General features: G+C 40.2%; 2 protein-coding genes and 1 non-coding gene across 7 annotated transcripts in view; 1 reads left to right on the top strand and 2 right to left on the bottom strand.

Moving 5' to 3' along the window:
- Positions 1-17,522, top strand: part of LOC116277441 (guanylate-binding protein 7-like) — a 250,349-nt gene that overhangs the window by 17,440 nt on the left and 215,387 nt on the right. The gene's annotated exons all lie outside the window — the stretch shown is intronic.
- Positions 1,285-14,681, bottom strand: LOC140700573 (guanylate-binding protein 2-like). Of its 2 annotated transcripts, XM_072974026.1 has the most exons (11): positions 13,937-14,681; positions 11,882-12,081; positions 9,891-10,018; positions 8,754-8,863; positions 7,964-8,160; positions 7,153-7,395; positions 6,040-6,320; positions 5,106-5,318; positions 4,230-4,332; positions 3,800-3,993; positions 1,285-2,684 (listed from the first exon to the last, which is right to left on the bottom strand). In XM_072974026.1, the coding sequence occupies exons 2-11, from the start codon at positions 12,069-12,071 to the stop codon at positions 2,571-2,573; spliced, it is 1,773 nt and encodes a 590-aa protein (XP_072830127.1). In that variant the 5' UTR covers positions 12,072-12,081; positions 13,937-14,681; the 3' UTR covers positions 1,285-2,570. The 2 variants fall into 2 exon arrangements, with proteins under 2 accessions (XP_072830127.1, XP_072830128.1); XM_072974027.1 differs by lacking the exon at positions 5,106-5,318.
- On the bottom strand, positions 9,067-9,139 carry TRNAV-GAC (transfer RNA valine (anticodon GAC)). The gene has a single exon. It is a non-coding gene; the product is annotated as a tRNA-Val (tRNA).

The raw sequence follows: 17,522 nt of genomic DNA, 5'->3' as shown, positions 1-17,522 counted from the left end.
TTTCCATATTAAATTTGTTAAAACTTATTATATGACTTAATATATACCTCTCTTGGAGAATGTTCTGTGTGCACTTAAGATGTTTCCTGTTGCTGTTGAGTGGAATGTTATAGAAGTCTGTTAGGTCCATGTGATATGTAGTGTTATTGAAGTCTGCTGTTTCCTTATTGATTTTCTATTTGGACCATCTATTCATTGTTAAAAGTGGAGTATTGAAGGCCCCTAGTATTACTGTATTGCTGTCTATTTCTCACGTCTGATCTGTTAATACTTGCTTTATATATTTAGGTACTCTAATGTTGAGTGCATATATATTTACAAGTATTATGAATGGATCTCTTTGCCATTATATAATGACCTTTTTTGCCTTTGTGATTGTTTTGAATTCAAGTCTATTTTGTCTGATATGTATACAGCTACCCCTATTCTCTTTTGGTTACCATTTGTGTGGTATATCTTTGTTCATCTTTTCACTTTTAGCCTGTGGGTGTTCTTAAAGCAGAGGTGAGTCTCTTGCAGGCAGCATATTGTCGGATCTTGTAATAAACATACTTTAATGTACTGCTAGATTGAGGACCATTGGTGAAAGCAGTATGCCTTCCCAGGGAGACAGCTATATTTTGTTTCTGGAGATGTTATAGAGAAAACACCGAACCAGAAATCAGAGGATTTGGGATCTAGTATAGACCATGCTACCAACCTAGGAAGGAATTCCCTAATTTCGTTTAGCTTCAATTTTCTTATTTTCAAATGGTTAATAAAGAAACTCTATTTGCTCTCGAGGACAGAGTTATTCTTTTCTATTGTGAAGTTTCTTCAACTAACAAAAATGTACTTGGTTTATGCCTTTGTTGCAGTGCAGCTTGGAAAATACAAGGCATATCTACATCAATGTTCCATCTAACAGGCTGTGGGTCTCACCTGGTCCCCTGTGAAGTTGCAGTACAAGTAAAGAAACACTGCTTAGCAGCACTTGCCCAGCTGTGGAAGCAGGCATTCTCCATCCCGATGGGAAGGAAAGGGATTCAATGGAATAAAAGGTCCCAAACAATCAGAAAAAGCAGGTTTATTAATGTTGATTTAGTGGCATCAGCTGCTTCCCTGCTTTTCCCTCCTCATGTGATATTTTGAAACACTGCATGGTATTTTCAGGATGCTAACATAGACAATCTAATGCATATGTTCCTTACAAATGCAAGCAATGTAAGGCAGATGCATAGAACTTTGACTAATGTTTCCATAAAGCAAGTGTCTGCAAACTATGGCTTGTGAGTGCCACCTGTTTCTGAAAACAATGTTTTATTGGAAGACAGCCATGCCCATCCATTTATGTATCGTCTGTGGTTGCTTTGTGGCAGAGTTGAATAGTTGGGCCAGAAACTGCATGGCTCACAGAAGCCATGAAGAGTTACCATCCAGTCTTTTACCGTAAAGTTAGCCAAACCTTATGGCTATATAGACTAAAACCTTATTTTCTGGTGGAAAACTTTAAAAAATCAGAAACACAAAGCTCAATGAAGCATAATTTATTTCCAGCTTGAAAACAATTCTTAATCTCCTTAAGAAACAGCAACCACTTAGGAATTTTAACAATTGTGAGAAGGTCCATATATACCAGGTAATACCAAGAGTGTTATTTTACTGGTCAAAAATGTCAAAAAAGAACCCATATTCTCTTGGGGGAAGATAAGCAGGCTTTCAAGTATGACTATGAAGAATCGGGAAAAGATAGCCTAAACTTTAGGGTTACAAACAATCTCATAATTCAGTTAGCTCGGTTTTCTAACACAGTATCTGTCACCATTTAAAGTTCATCTTTGCAAACTGTAAATTGCTGGGAACACACAATGCATAATCGTCCTCCTGTGACTATGTTTAGTCCAGTGTCACTTACCTAAAGTTCTAAAGAGCCCCATTAAAACTGTAATCTGGGTGAACTGAGTAAGAAGGGAAAGTTGCTTCTCCAGCACTTTTATTTATGACCTCACTCCTACTCATGCCAATGGTTTCTTCCATCTTCCTATGGAAATTCTGTAGCGATTCGAGAGCTCTATATAAGGTGATCTGCTTTAGCTTGGAATCCACTAGTGAGTACTGACTATTCCTAGTGCCCAGAAATGACACCATCACCCACAGACAGAGCAGTCCTGAAACAATGGTGCACTATATATTGCCTTCACTAAGAAGCTAGAATGGTTGTTCCTGATATGGGAACCTGTTGTGCACTTGGCCAAACTCATGCTCAACTGTGTCCCAAGATTATTGCCTGAGACTTTGCTCAGTGTCCATCTCTCCTAGTGGTCATCTGGAAGAAGAAGCTCCTGAGTGGTACCAGCTTATGATACCTCCAGGGCTGGCAAGAGGTGAGATGCATCCGCGTTACACAGTTTACAATACTGTGAGGAAGATAGACATGATTTCACCTATTACTGCATGATTTCGGAAATTTTCATGTTAAAAAAATATAAGACCTAATTATTATCAAGTGTGGTGACACTTTTTCTAGATTCTAAACTGCTTGAGGAATGGCTTGGCTAAGAGTGACCAGGAAGGTGCTATTCTTCAGTTCTTTAAATTATGACACAACTTGGCACTTCTTCCATCTTTCCCTGGAGCTTCTGTATTTCATACTGAAGCTGTTTGTTCTCATTATGGAATCCTTCTTTTAGTAGTCGGGCCTGTTCCTAAAAAGGTACAAATGGAGACTGAATAAAGTGTAGCATTCAGTAAGTCTCTTAACTTCTACCTAGTGTCCACATTCACGGATTTTAAAAAATATTTGATTTCTTCTTGAAATTTTCTCTACTGTATTTTTCATTATACAATCTCTTGGGCCTTCTAGCTCTGTGATCACTTTTTCTGAGTCTCCTTTGTTTAGTTAAGAAAGATTTTTGTCTTATGTTTCTCAATATGTTGATAAACCTAAATTACCAGTCCTAATTTTTCTCCCAATATTGTGTACCACCTTTGTGTGCAATCTTAATATGTTTAGCTTCAAATCCTGTTTATGGATTTAGACTATTTTATACACACACGTACACACATACAGAAATAAATAATTTTCAAAATCTGATAAAGTATCTGAATCTTAGATCAGGGAATTTGATCTAAGCTTCCACAACTTGGTGGCAGGGGTGGCAAAGTATAGATAAGGTAAGGGAATCAGGGCCCCATACTGACTATAGTGGATTTCTGCACATAATTCCCAGCTCAACACGTACTAGGAGCAGGGCCTAGAAAACACGTAGGAGTAACACACTGACACACAGGTGTGAGAGTTAAGGAGCCCCTCTGCTTATAAAGGTTCTCTTAGAGCTGAAAGTCATACCAGGTATGACAGAAAAAAAAAGTTAAAAAATTCCTCTTATGTGGTGTACATGGTTCAGACATCTCACCAAGCTGTGTGACCCTATAAAAGTTGTTTAATATTTTCTGAACCTCTGTTTCACCTCCTGAGTAACAGAGACATGGCAGTTTTTGCTTCACATAGTATTAAGCAAGATCAGAGATGAGGCGTTTTTTATAATGCGTAGCAGGTAATAGCTACCACTGATCGAAGGATATACTGAGAACGGACTGGGTGTGACATAACTGCAAAAAAAAAAACCCCACAAAACCTTTTAATAACCAGACGTTGACAGGGGCCAGTTCAGGTAGGCAGATGGGGATTAAAAAGTACAGGTGAGCAAGCGAGGTCCTTCTTCTGGGGTCGTGTCCTCACTGCCATGGCAAATTAGTGATCAGGGAGAGGGGAGAGAAGACAGAAAAACAGGAACCTTGCAGCGATGCAGTTAATTACCTCAAGTTTAAGAGAGAGGGTTCTCTCTTGCTCTTCCCGCAGCTGCGCCCTTTCTTTCTCCATCGCCTCCGTCAGCTGCCTCACGTGTTCCTGATGACTCTTTTCTTTTTGTTCCATCATCTGCTGATTCTTTATTTGCATTTCCGCCAGCATTTTTGTTGCAGCCTGTGCTGCTTCCGCTTTCGCACGTTCCACTGTCAGGAGGCAAAGGAGAAAGAAACATGTATGTGGGTGACCATATTGCTTCTTTCTTCCATGTGCACTGATCTGGCATTGTTGCTACTGACTGCGTACACCCGGCATGGAAATGACTTCAGCAAGAAAGAGGCATCTTATGTCATCCTACTATAGTTCAAGGATTGTAGGTTCATCCAGTTATTTGAAGTTTATGGGCTTCTGGGGCTATCTGGTCTCTTGATTCGCTCCTCACCTTCAATCAACTTTTCCTTCTCTGAGAGAGTCTGGTCTGTCTGAAGAATTGCGTCAGTCACAGACTCCTTGGACTTCAAGTATTCCTGAAGAACCTCTTCAGCCTAGGACCCAGAGAAAATGGAGTAAATAATAGGAAATGGCTATGAGCACTTATTTGCCCACCATCTTTCCCTCTAAGGGCTGCTCCTCTTGGCCCTGGTGTGCCCGGTGGTCAAGATTCTCAGTCACTGGGGTGAGCACGAGCTCCAGGCTGGCCAGGCTTGGCCCCCTACTGAGCAGAATCCTTTATCAGGGACTGAGATAGACACAGAGATGCTCTGTTCTTGTTGAATGAGGACTCTAATTTTGGGGCTGTGGGTGCTGTGGTCCCAATGGGGTGAGCATGCTGGAGAGTGAAGCCACCGTGGACAAAGTGGATCAGAAGAAAGGGTAAGGAGGAGAATGGGAGGGAGGGAAGTGTGGGCTTAAGTGGAGCAACAGACAGTGAGACATATGATGATATTATTTGAAATCTTGGCTACATCGATCCTTAAAGCAGGTTGAAAGCTAAACTGATGAATTACCATTTTTGTTGAAGCAACTATCATTGGGTTTCTGTCTCTTGCAACATAAAGATCCAGCTGTAATAGTGGTCTACAAGAAATACCTGCTGATTAATCTGATAGTCCAGTTTCTAACTTGACTGTGAATTGAGTGCACTCTCTTGGGTGAGCATATAGGATGCATCCGGTATAACAGGCTCCCTGTCCGTGGTTACTGAATTAAAGCAGGAATGCTGTCAGCCCTGTACTTGCGCATCCATGTGCAGTACACTTAGTCCCATTGGTGTTTCAAGGAGGCGTGTCAGCAGCTTCCCAGAACCAATCCTGGTTACCTGTATTCCCTTCCTGGGCTCCTGGTCATACTTTTTCTTCAGCTCCTGTATCTTCTCCATGAAAAGACGATACCCTCCTGGTTTAGAATAAACCCCCTGTTTTACACCTTCTTCTAGAGAAGTGAAAATATCCTTAAGTAATGCTTTGCAACGGTCTGATGATTCTTTAAGATTCTGTTTACAAAAGTCATCTCGCTTTTTGTTTAGCTGGGCCTTTAATGTAAAAATAGGAAGTAAACAAAGTAGGAAAAAGATGTTAGTTTGACCTCAGAATTTCTGGAAAGGCTCCTCCCCACCGCCAGAAAAAGCTCTGTGACCCCTAGAGAAACTTGCAGGTGCTCAGCAGGGCCGTATCCTTCCTCCTGATCCTGACTTTCTACAAGTCCCTTTCTGCTTGGAAGTGATTACTAGCAGAGATTACTAGCTTTATCCTACGCCTTTGGGGATAAACTTACGCTTTTTGAATTGGACCAGTGATTACATGCGAAATAAATGGGGCTCAACATAAGCCTGCTCAAGATAAATGAGACTACAGTTTTCTTTGCTTTTGTCTAGAATATCACGTCAGCCTGATAACAATGAGCATGTAATTTGATCAGACGCTCTGATGGTTACTTATATGCATGTAATTAAATTATAGTGAAGATTAGATTATTCATGAAAGAAAGAAATTTTCAGTCCATCATAATTAAGTCTACCAATAAAACTGGTTCTTCTTTTTAAATAACAAATAGTGGTTGTCACCATTTAAAAGTCTGGGTAAAACTGCTTTTGCCAAAATAAGGACCCATTTCATTTTCTAGTAGTACTTTGCTTTCCAAGAGCCTAATCTGTATAAACTTGAGAAAAAAATGACTGCTAATTTCTTTTGAAATAAATGGTCTACATCTTTGAAGGAACTCCTGCCTCTCATAAATCAGAAGAGCAAATATACCGCTAATTTTTTCTGGAACACTTGGTCCACATCCTTAAAAGAGTTCTTCATGAAGACTTTGATGGCCTCTCTCTCACAGGCCCCGTGCAGGTCCAGGAGCTCCTGGAGGGTTTCCGTGGGCAGCTGCACCTTCTGGTCCATCTGCTGGTCATAGTGGGCAATGGCCTTTTGCACTGCGGCCGAGTTCTCGATCTCAGCCAAGGCCAGGACTGCGTTCTCCATGCAGGGAAGATCCCCACTGCTGATGGCACTGACATAGGTCAGCACCAGGGTCTCCAGACCTACGAATAAGGAACAAATGACGTTTGTTGTAGGTGGGGTGAGTAAAGATTCTATTCTGTGTGATCCTGACCATGTCTATTACCAACCGTTTGCCTTAACAGCATCCATTTCCTCAGTGTCACCTGGAAACTTGCTAAAAATGCAGACTCTCAGCCTCTGCCCCAGTTCAACTGAATTAGACCGTCCTCTTTGGCATAAGATCCTTAGGCGGTATGTATGCACATCGAAGGCTGAGAACCTCTGTTGTAGATAGCATAGGCCTGTGTTTACTGAGTGCATTCACCTTACTCCCAAGCACTGTTAGGACAGAAACCATACCTCTCTCACTGAAGTCTGTATCATCAGCCATGGTAAGTCCATGGGAAACCCTGGATGAATATGTGGGGAACAATTCTAAAGGAGTCCTCCTTGCTTTTTGTAGCAGAGCATTAACCAGCAGAGCTTTCTGGGATGATGGAAGTGTGCTGTCTGTGCTGTCCAGTGTAGGTACGAGCGCTTGAGATACAGCTGTGTGATCATTATGTTAAACTTCTTTCATTTTAACTTAGATTTAAATTTCGATAGCCACGCCTGTCTAGTGAGAGCCATACTGGACAGGGCAGGTCCAGCGTCTAAGACACTAAGCTCTTAGAGCTTTTTCCCTTTGGCCTGTCCTATCTTTTCTCACCTAAGAAATCTGAGTGATAAGGTCTATTAGAAATGTTGGTGCCATCTAGAACTTAATATGCTGATAGCAGTAGGTTTGCATTTTTCAAAGCTGAAAACTAAGGGGATGTTATACACTGTCCTTTAGTCTTAACAGTGAGAGGGGAGATTAGGAAGAGGACTCACGGGGTCCATTGACCTTGATGCCTCCTGACAGAGTCTTAGTTTTGGAATTGCTAAAGATGTAGGTGCAGAAGAGTGCAGCTTGGTGCACGAATTCAGAGTCCAGCTCATCATCATGCAGTTCTTCAAGCCGGCTAAGCTGCTTCCTCTGAGTGGGTCGATCAAAGATAAAGCATTTCTTCTTTGGGAAGAACTTCCGGATACAGAGTCGAGGCAGATTAAACATTTTATCTTTTTCACTGGTACCTGGAGGAAGATAAAAGAGAATTTGCCTAGTATAGGGGCTTACACACTTTTTCTGAATATTTTAGGCATTTGCAAGCCAGATGGTCTTTTTTCAAAGTACTCTATCTGCCGTCACAGCATGAAAGCAGCCCTAGACAGTCGATAAGTGAAGGGGCATAGCTGTTTTCCAGTAAAACCCTATTTACAAAGACAGCTGGCCATCATTTGACTGTGGGCCATAGTCTGTGAACCCCTGGATTAATGCACTGTTCATGCTTTTATTTAATTTCTTCAAATAAATGACCATTCTACTCCATACTCTGGCTAATTACAGCATCACAAGCCCTAAGAAGATCATATCAATCTAGTCACAGCACAGGGAAAGGTAAAAGAAAAAGCAACTCTTTCTTAGAACAAGAGAAAATAACTTAAAATCAAATCTATTAATTCAGGTATTAAAGAAGCTCTCAGGTTAAGTAATGGCCCCCGAGAAGAAACAGAAAACATAAATATAAGAAAACTGAATGGAAAACTAAAGAATGATAGTTTTGGGTGCTGACCTCATTTATCAGTTCTCAGTCCCCTTTACCTTTCTTCAGCTTGAGTGAATTCTCCAGGTACTCGTCTGGTGTGATACATTGCCCATCTGTTTCCAAGTCTAGGGAGAAATCCCTCAGCGTCCACACAAAGTCTGGAAAGAAGCTCACAAAGTCAGCTGAGTCCTCAACCCCGTCCTCCTCAGGGGAGGATTTTGCCCTGATTCTGTCTGTCAGCTCTGTCACATAGCTGAGCAGCAAATTCAGGAAAACTGGCATAAAAGAAGAGTGCCGCCTCTCCTACGATATTTCCACATACTCAAAACTGTCGTTTTGCGTTTGTCCTTTCTTTTTTTAGCGGATACAAACTACTCTACATAAAGCAGACAGGCAACAAGGATTTACTGTAAAACACAGGAAACCACATTCAAGTCCTGCAATCACCCCCAATGGAAAATAATATGAAAACAACCACATATACACCTGACTATTGTTGCTGTACACCTGGAACTAACAATGTTGTAAGTCAACTATACTTCAACTTTTTAAAAAGCCTTGACATGCTCCAAAGGGCTCATGCTATTTTGGCACTGCCAGTTTGCTGCCAGGGACATCTGGATGGGGCTCTTCGCCTGAGGAGCAATGCTAGGCTTACCACCTTGTTCTTAACCCAGGTATCAATTCTTCAGTGGGTACATAGGACTTTTTTCCCTGCCCTTGAATTATTTTTTATGTTTCTCTTTTTGGGTTTGATTCACCAGGATTCACAGTTAGGCAGCTATCTTTTTTAAATACAGGTCTCCCCTCTGAATGTGATGCTGTTCTGGACCCCAGAAAGGATACTGTAGTTGGTCCATGGCCTGCTGGTTAATGGTTCCCATACTATTGTATACAAACGTGCTGCTTAGCAGTATTGCTAGGGCAAAGATCCAGGAGTCATTCTGGTTGTCACCCTGGGAATCAGAACACATTTGGGCCAAGATTATATTTCATTGTCATGGCACTTTCCAGATCAGCAGGAGTAAAAGGATGTTCCTTTAATTAGAGGTTTTTAAATTTTTTTTTAGACTAATGACCTACAAAAGGAAACCAAATCTAAGCAAAAATGATTGTCAGTAGGACCTGAACTTTGTTTCATCTTTTTATTTGTTTTTAGAGGAGGTACTGGGGATTGAACCCAGGGCCTTATGCATGTCAGGCATGTACTCTACCACTGAGCCACATCCTCCCCCAGGACTTGAACTTTGAATAGTTTTCTGATTGGGATTTTTCGTTTACACTAATTCTGACTACGCCCTCTTAAGATCATTGATAGATAATTGCAAAACAAATAGTCAATGTTGTTAGACTTTGTAAGACCTTAAATATAATTTAAATTTAAATTTTTCTCTTCATTTTTACAGAAAATTGTCTTAATATAAGAATAATAATACTTGGATCAATCATTCAGCAATTATTATGCACCTAACATTTTCCACTACTTACCTTATGAAATATTCAAAATAATACTATGAGGCAAATGTAGATCTGTTATATGTGTTTTACAGATCAGAAAGCTGAGCTTAAGAGAGGTCAAATAACTTGTGAGGGTCACTGCATTACTGACAGAGTTTAAATTTAAAGCCAGCGGTATGGGACTTCAGAACCTGATCCCTTAACTAAAGTTCTTTGCAGGATAAGATTCATTACACTGATTTTATTTGTGCTACCTTCATGCATCTGGTTCACTGGCGTAGCCTACAACCAACCTATCATTAATAATTAGAATACTCTCTACTGACCACTATGCTCTGCTTCTAGGATTCTGCCTAATGAATATTTTCCTGACCCATAGTTGTTAAGATTGGTCTCATGGCACGTACACAGAAATGAAAAAAAAAACATGATTGAGTGCAAGCTCTTATTTAAAGAAAAATTAAGTAGTGTAGAGACTATTCAGAGATGTGGGGCTTATTCCAAAACTGAATCCTCAATGCTTACCTTCTCTACATCCCCCAGGCCCTCAGTGTCAAGCAGAACTAGACTGTGGTTTGGCTTCTTGGGGTGAGGCACACACCACATCCAGATGCCCTTGGTGTGAGACTGCACCGTGGAGCCCAGGGAGAAGCCTGTGAGGGGGTGTGGGGAGAAAAGAGGTAGAGTTTTAATATTAGGTGGTTCTGGAAATTGAGATAAAAGTTAATAAAATCAAGTTTAGGAGAGAGAACTGAAATCACAACCAGTATTAATCTTACAATCAAAGGAGCAGGGAAGTTAAGATACCAATCAACACACCAGAAATAGAAGGAAACTAACTCAACACAAAAAAGGTCCTGTATGCAACATTAGACTCAACGGTGAAAGACAGAAACCTTTTTTCTGCAAAAATTAACCGAAATGCATCAAAGACCTAGAATGTACTAGCTAAAACTATAAAACTGCAAGGAAACATACGTGACATGCTTCACAATATCGGAATTGGCAATGATTTCTTAGATATGACACCAAAAGCATAAGCAACAATAAAAATAGACAAGTTGTACTTCATCAAAACTAAAACTTTTGTGTATTAAAGGACACCATCAACACAGTTAAATAGGTAACAAATGGGAAAAATATATTTGCTAGTCATCAATCTGTTAAGGGATCGATATCCAGAATATATAAAGAATTCCTAGAAAAAACAAAAAAGCAAATTAAAAAACCAACCAAATTAAAAAATGAGCAAAGGACCTAAATAAGCAATTCTCCAAAGAAATTATTCAAAAGACTAATAAACACATGAAAAGACACTCAGCATCACTAGTCATTAGGGAAGTACAAATCAAAGCCACAATATCTTACATAACATATAATGGAAAATAAGCTGAAAAAAATATATAACTGAATCACTTTGCTGTATACCTGAAACTAACACAATATTGTGAATCAACTGTACTTAAAAAAAAAAGACAGAGCAGCCAAACATGTATTGTAGATCTTATGTGAATCCTGAAAGTTAACTGATATGTATAAGAAAATGGGAAAATGTAAAACTGAATGAACATTTGATAATATTAGAAAGTTATTAATTTAGAAAACCACAGTGAGATACTTCAGACCCATTAGGAAGGCTAAAAAATCAGAAAATACCAAGTGTTGATAAGGATATGGAGAAATTAGATCCCTTGTGCTTTTCTGGTGGAAATATAAAATGGTAATGCTTCTGGGGAAAAGTTATGGTGATTTCTTAAAAAATTAAACATAGAATTACCATATGATCCAACAATTCCACTTCTTGGTATATACCCAAAATACGTGAAAGCAGGGACTTGAACAGATATTTGTACCCCCATGTTCTTAGCAACATTATTCATAAGAGCCAAAAGGTGGAAGTAACCGAGCCGTCCATCAACAGACAAAAGGATAAACAAATTGATATGCACATACAATTATTCAGCCTTAAAAGGGAAGAGAATTTTGACACATGCTACAACATTGATGAACCTTGAAGATATGATGCTAAGTGAAATAAGCCATCACAAAAGGGAATATAATGTATGAGTCCTCTTACATGAGACTCCTAGAGCCGTCAAATTTATAGACAGCATGTAGAAAGATGTTGTCAAGGGCTGGAGTTATTGTTTATTGGGGTACAGAGTTTCTGTTCGGGGAAACTCATGGAGATGGATGGTGGTGATGTTTGCACAACAGTGTGAATTTACTCAATGCCACAGAACTTCAAAATGGTTACAGTGGTCAATTTATGTTATGCATATCTTACGACAGTTAAAAATAAAAGAAAGAAAGAAAAGTTAAAAGACAAAGTGAAAAGAGATGTGAGCTGATTCTTTCAGATCATAGTGAAGATATGAGCATAACTGTGATTTGAAAGTGAGCTTTCAATATTCCTCCCCATCTCTAGCTTCCTCTCTTCCCATCACCGTCCTGAATGCTGGGAGTGTGGGTGGATAGAAGGGACTCGGGGAGGCTTTGCTGGTGTCCTCACTCACCTTTGCTTTTCCCAGCCAGCTTGTTCATCAAGTAGGATTTGCCTGTGCGGTAGAGGCCCACGATGGCCACCACCACCACTGGCTGCGTGATGGCAGACAGGATGGTCAGAGCTTTCGGATTAGCCACCAGTCGCCCATTAGTGTTCTCAATGAGGCACAAGGGTTCTGGCATGTGGATCGCTGAAGCCATGTTCCCTTGTCTGCAAGAAAAGAGATGGAATGATTTAGAATTTCTAGTCTAAACAGATCAAAAACTTCCACCAGGTTATTTTGCATTCAGAAGGAAGGTCATAAAATTCCCCAACATGGCCAGAAGTTTTGTGTCAACGCTGAGATAGATGGAGGAAAGATCTGTATCATTTTAGAAAGTTACAGAAGTATTATGAAAGTAGTCCATTAAAAATATTGATATCACAGTGATTAATGAACAAAATCTTTCATTCAGTTTATCATGGAAAACTTTCCTTTTGGATTCTCATTAAAATTTTTATAGTAGACATTAAGTGGAAAATAAAATTGGATTTAGAGGGATTTGTTGTACATCCTGGCTATGTGTGAGAAATTCAATCGTGTTTATTCACTAACCCTTACTATCAATACAGACTTTCATGAGTAAATGTTACATCATTTGATGTACGTCTTTGAACAATTTCCAGAGATTTTGAATGTAGTGTTTTCCCCCCAACTAGTTACTGCTTATTTTTGCTGGAATGAGAGTCCAAGACTTCTCACACTGCTGTCTTGGAAGTGGAACCAATATCACTTACTACTGCAAATTTTATAAAAATATATGACCTTGTGAATCACGAGGCTAGGGACCCTTGCGAAGCCTTGGTGTGGGCTTGTGTGAGCAGGGGTGCTGACACTTAGACTTGATTAGCTTCCCAATAAATTAGCCTCCAACTGAGTGGGGGGTAAGCTGCACAAGTGTAATCACTGCACGTTGCTAAAACTCATGTTTGCGTATATATGTGTGTGTGGTGTAATGGAACAAAGGACAATGGAATAAAGATTAGAAGATCAGGAGCAGATCAGGAGAGCAAGAGAGAAAGTTGTTCAGAGGACATACCTATTTTTCCAGCCATACAGTTCCAAGTTTTCTGTTTCTTCTTTTTTTCCCTTTTGGTAGAGGGGAAGGAGAAGCAGGAAAGTAGAAAGAGGGGTAGGGGAGAGGGACGCGGAGGGGAGAGGGGGCAGGGAGCTGAAAAGAAGAGAGAAAGCTGTCAGACAAGTGGGTGATGAGGAAGCAGGCGCCTAGCCAAGGAGTTGAGGGGAAGAGTTTCCAGAAGGCAGGATCAAAACTCCTTGACAGCACAGAAGGGACAAAGGAAACAAAGATGGCGCCTTTAGTGCTGCCCCACCGTGGATTCTTTAAGGAGGAAGCTTTTTAGCAAAGCAGTGGGGCTGAATTCAGTGCCTAATGGGTAGGGAGTGAGTTGGCACCAAGAAGCTGGACCTAGTGAACCCGCACTATTTCTAAAAGCAGTTCTTTGAAACAAAGTTCAAATACACGATTGAGGAGTGTGGTCTCTTCATGAATCTACTCCTTTCACTTTGGTTTCAGGGTTTTTTCTTTGTCTTTAACAATGTGAGTGTTGTTTTCCTGCATCTCATTTACTATTCTTTCCTTCTCATGAAAATAATGTATTTATAGCCCCTTCAATTCCTTAGCTGCAGGCAGATCAGTATTGAGCGAGTTCCATCAAAGACAGCAGTAATTTAATCGTGTTCCCAGTCAGCTCACACAGCACCAGCAAAGAAGAAGAAGGTCCTCATGCATTTCAAGCTCTTAGGTTAAGCCCCACGTCCTAGGTGCTTAATCCCACACCAGCGCGGTGATGACACAGGACAGACAGCAGGGCTCCATCTGACCTCGTGGCGCATGGCACGCTCAGCTGCAGCCGACCTTGATGCTGGTCATTTTTAGAAAACTAGCTGACCTTTATAAATCCCTTCCCACCCCGCACCAGTTGTAACATGGGCTCCTTTCCCCAAGGAGAGCTCCTTCAGCCCTGGAGCGAGAGCTGCTCTGAGGACAAAGCAGAGAGGTCTTACCTGTTTTCTTCTCAGTTCCGTGACTTCTCTGTCTTTCGAGAGGTGGTTAGCCTTTTATCTCACCCACCCAAAGTCATGGAGCTCTCCTGACTTCTTTTAGAGAGCTGACAGTCAGCAGTAAAGCAAGCTCTGTTGTAGACTTTGAGTAAAATGAAATTGAAAGCATTGAGTACAAAGCAATGACTCACCAACCATAAAAGGAATTTTTAGAAGCTATGCTCATAGGAGGGTACATGGATTTGGCAGAATTTCTCAACTAGAACTTTCACATTATTATTTTTTTTTTAAGAGATCTTAGAAACCATTTGCTGTAAAAGAGTGGCTATTAGATATTTAAATATAATGTAATGTATTTCAGGATTGGGGGTCAGTTTGAGAAAGCCAGAAGGAGGAAGCATATTAAATTTTAGGTTTAATTTCCTTAAATAATGGACACACCTACAGTGAACTTGGCTCCTCATTGACGCATATGGTGAGGAAAAGGACATGTCTTGTACATTCATGAACACACAGTGCCTGGAACGCAATACCCCGTGCAGAGGCAGGAAGGGGCTCCAAATATCGCACACGTGTTCCAGGCTCAGCACTGATGGCGCTACGTGGGTTCAGTAACTCACATCTCATGACAAACATTTCCCCACCATTTTACAGAAACTGAGGCACAGAGAGAGTTAATGTCTTGTCCCAAATCACAGTACTGTAAATGATCTCACCAAATCATTCTTGATCCCAAACCCTCTTGTTAAACCAGTTCACTGCACTGCCTCTCTGTGTTTGTGGGGTAAACAGCAACAGAAGGAGCTGCTTTCTTTTTTGACTGTTCTCTAAGAGTTACATGCATTACATGCCTCGCTCAACCCTAACTACAGCTGTGCAAAGTAAGTGGCGTCGTCTCCATCTTATAGTGAAAACAATGAGGCTTGAGGGAGGGTAAACAGCATGCCTGCTCAAATTCAGTAAGCAAGTCATCGATGTGGGGTGTGAATCTGAAACCCTGCTTACCCTTAATTTTTTTGTTTTGCTTTTTCTCCCCCTCGACAATGAATAGAGAAGTGAGAAGGAAAGGAGATATTTATAAGGTTCTCTTCTGATCCCACAGTACACCTGGATCTGTGTCTGAAATTTAACAATTGGAATTGAATACTCTCTTTCCTTTCCCACTTTGCCATTATCTTTTTAAATGTCTCTGACTAAGGAGCACTTTAATTTGCTTTGAAAAATATGGTTTATCTGGGTCTTTCAGTTGCTGGAACACACCCAGATTCTTCCTGCCTGAGCAATCTGTGTACAGTGATTTTCTGCATCTGAAACTTTCCCCTGGTCTTGGCAGGACTGGCTTCTTATTCTACTGCTCTCAGTGAAATGGCATCTTCTCACTGAAGTCTTCCATGAACCTTTGTCAATCTCCATCCCATCACCTTGGTTTTTCTTCCTTTCCCTCTTGATTACCTGCAATTCAAGCTCGTAAGAACATGGACCGCATGTATTCACGGTGTATCTTCAGCCATTAAAACAGGGCTTGGCAGAGAGTATAAGCTCAATGGATATCATGTGTGACTAAATATAAAATGACCCCAAATATGACAGAAAACCCACCTTATTGCCAATTTGAAATGTAGAAGAAATAATAAAATATGTATGTAAAGCATTTATTTGTTAATTTAAATACACACAATTAAAACTATACATTTTATGTATATGTAATACTAATGTATTGTTTTTTCTTACTCACATTGTATAAAATGACATTTCAATTGAAATTTAGTTGCCGTACAATATTGTATTATCGTCCAGTGTCCTACGTAATGATTTGACAGGTGTCCACATTATGAGGTGATCACCCCAATAAGTTTGTAACCATTTACCCCCATGCAAAGTTATTAAAATGTTATTGACCATGTTCTTATGCTGTATATTAAATCTCCGTGGTTTATGCCTTTTGTAAGTGGAGGTTGGTCCCTCTTAACCCCCTGCACCGCTTTGCCCACCGTGGCTCTGTATTTGCAAAAGTGGACAGAATAACTGGTGATTTAACCTTACTAACTATACTAACGATGACACTGTGATTAGTCATTTTATAAATGGGAAGTCTCTGGCTCTCCTCTGCTTTTTCTCATGAGAAGGGATTTTCTGGTGTTGATTAAGGACAACTTGCAACTATTTTATTGAACACATGCCAGTTGAAAGTGAAAGCAAGCTTTTCGTTTCTCGGAAACTGACTAGAGGTTAGGAAAACAGCTCTTTCCCGATCAGCACAGAGTGCGCAGCTGGGGCTTTTTTAAATGTCAGGCTGCTTGAACTATTTTCTGGGCAAGTTTTCTCTTGGCAGTTTTCTAGGGAGGTTTTCTCTAAATGCTGGGTGTGAGCTATAATTCCTCACTTTCCAGTGTACTTGGAGTTGCAGTGTCTAGAATGCTTGCATTGCTTTAAGAGATAGTCGCAGATCAAGTTAATTTGCATGTTGGTATTAAAGCTTCACATATGTATACATGCCTAGTGGTTTTAAATGTTGTCCAGAGTTATAGGTCCCAAGAATAGACTTTGAACTTCAGGTGTGGGATGTTTTTATATTAAGCTGCTTTTCACACGAACTTCATGCAGCACCAGGGACTCATTTATTCAGCTGGGGTCACTAAGGCTCACATACAACGGAGCCAAGACCAGCAGATTAGGAATAGAATCCGCAGTATACTTGTGTGTTTAGAAAGCATACGTACTGTGTGCACCTGTGCTAGGTGCTCAGGGGGTATGAAGATCAATTAGACGCAGTCATTGCCCTACGTACGACTTAGTGTAGTGTGTGGGATTGACGTGCACTCAGATAATAGAAAGGTTCATCGACTGTACCAAATATGCCACACTGTGAGGGGTGCTGAGGGTAGGGGAGTATTTACGTATGCGTGCGGGGGGCTACGTGCGACCTCCCTGTATTTTCTTCTCCGTTCTGTTGTGAACCTGAAACTGCTCTGAAAGAATAAAGTCTATTAAAAAGAAAAAGAATAAAAGGAAAAGAATGGAAAGGAGAGGGAGGGAGGAGCACCGATTACTGAAGTAGCTAGTCTCAAGAGCTCAAATGGAAACGTTCACCCATGGGGAATTTATTTTGATGTCAGTTATATGAAATGGATTGTATTGTAGTTTTAAAACAATGGCCTGACAGTTGTTCTTTTTCATATTTAAACTTATTTCTTAACTATCTATTCTGCCCTGTCTATCCTAGTGAATTCAGTACTATGCTTTAAATGACTATAATTTATATTTTGTTTCAGTACTGTAGTGAATTCTTTTCCAATGTATGTTTTAGCTCCTCTGACCAACCAATTCTCAGTGAAAAGTAGGATCACTTCGTGAAATTCCTTCAGAATTGGGATTATATTGGATATAACAGGCAAATACAAACTGACTTATAAATACTATTTTTAGTTCATTGTTTTCATTTTGGAGCATAGATTGTTGCTTCATTTAAAACCCCTTTTTAGTCTTCCAGTATTATTGTGTAGTTTTCTATATTTCTCTTCAAATTCAATTTGCTTTGCATATTGTTGCCTTACTGTGTTTCCTTTTTAACTGCACTTCAAAAACAGAT

Source organism: Vicugna pacos, chromosome 13, assembly GCF_048564905.1.
Source record: "Vicugna pacos chromosome 13, VicPac4, whole genome shotgun sequence".
NCBI lineage: Eukaryota > Metazoa > Chordata > Mammalia > Artiodactyla > Camelidae > Vicugna > Vicugna pacos.
The sequence above is the reverse complement of the archived record's forward strand: the minus strand, read 5'-3'. Positions and strand labels throughout refer to the sequence as shown.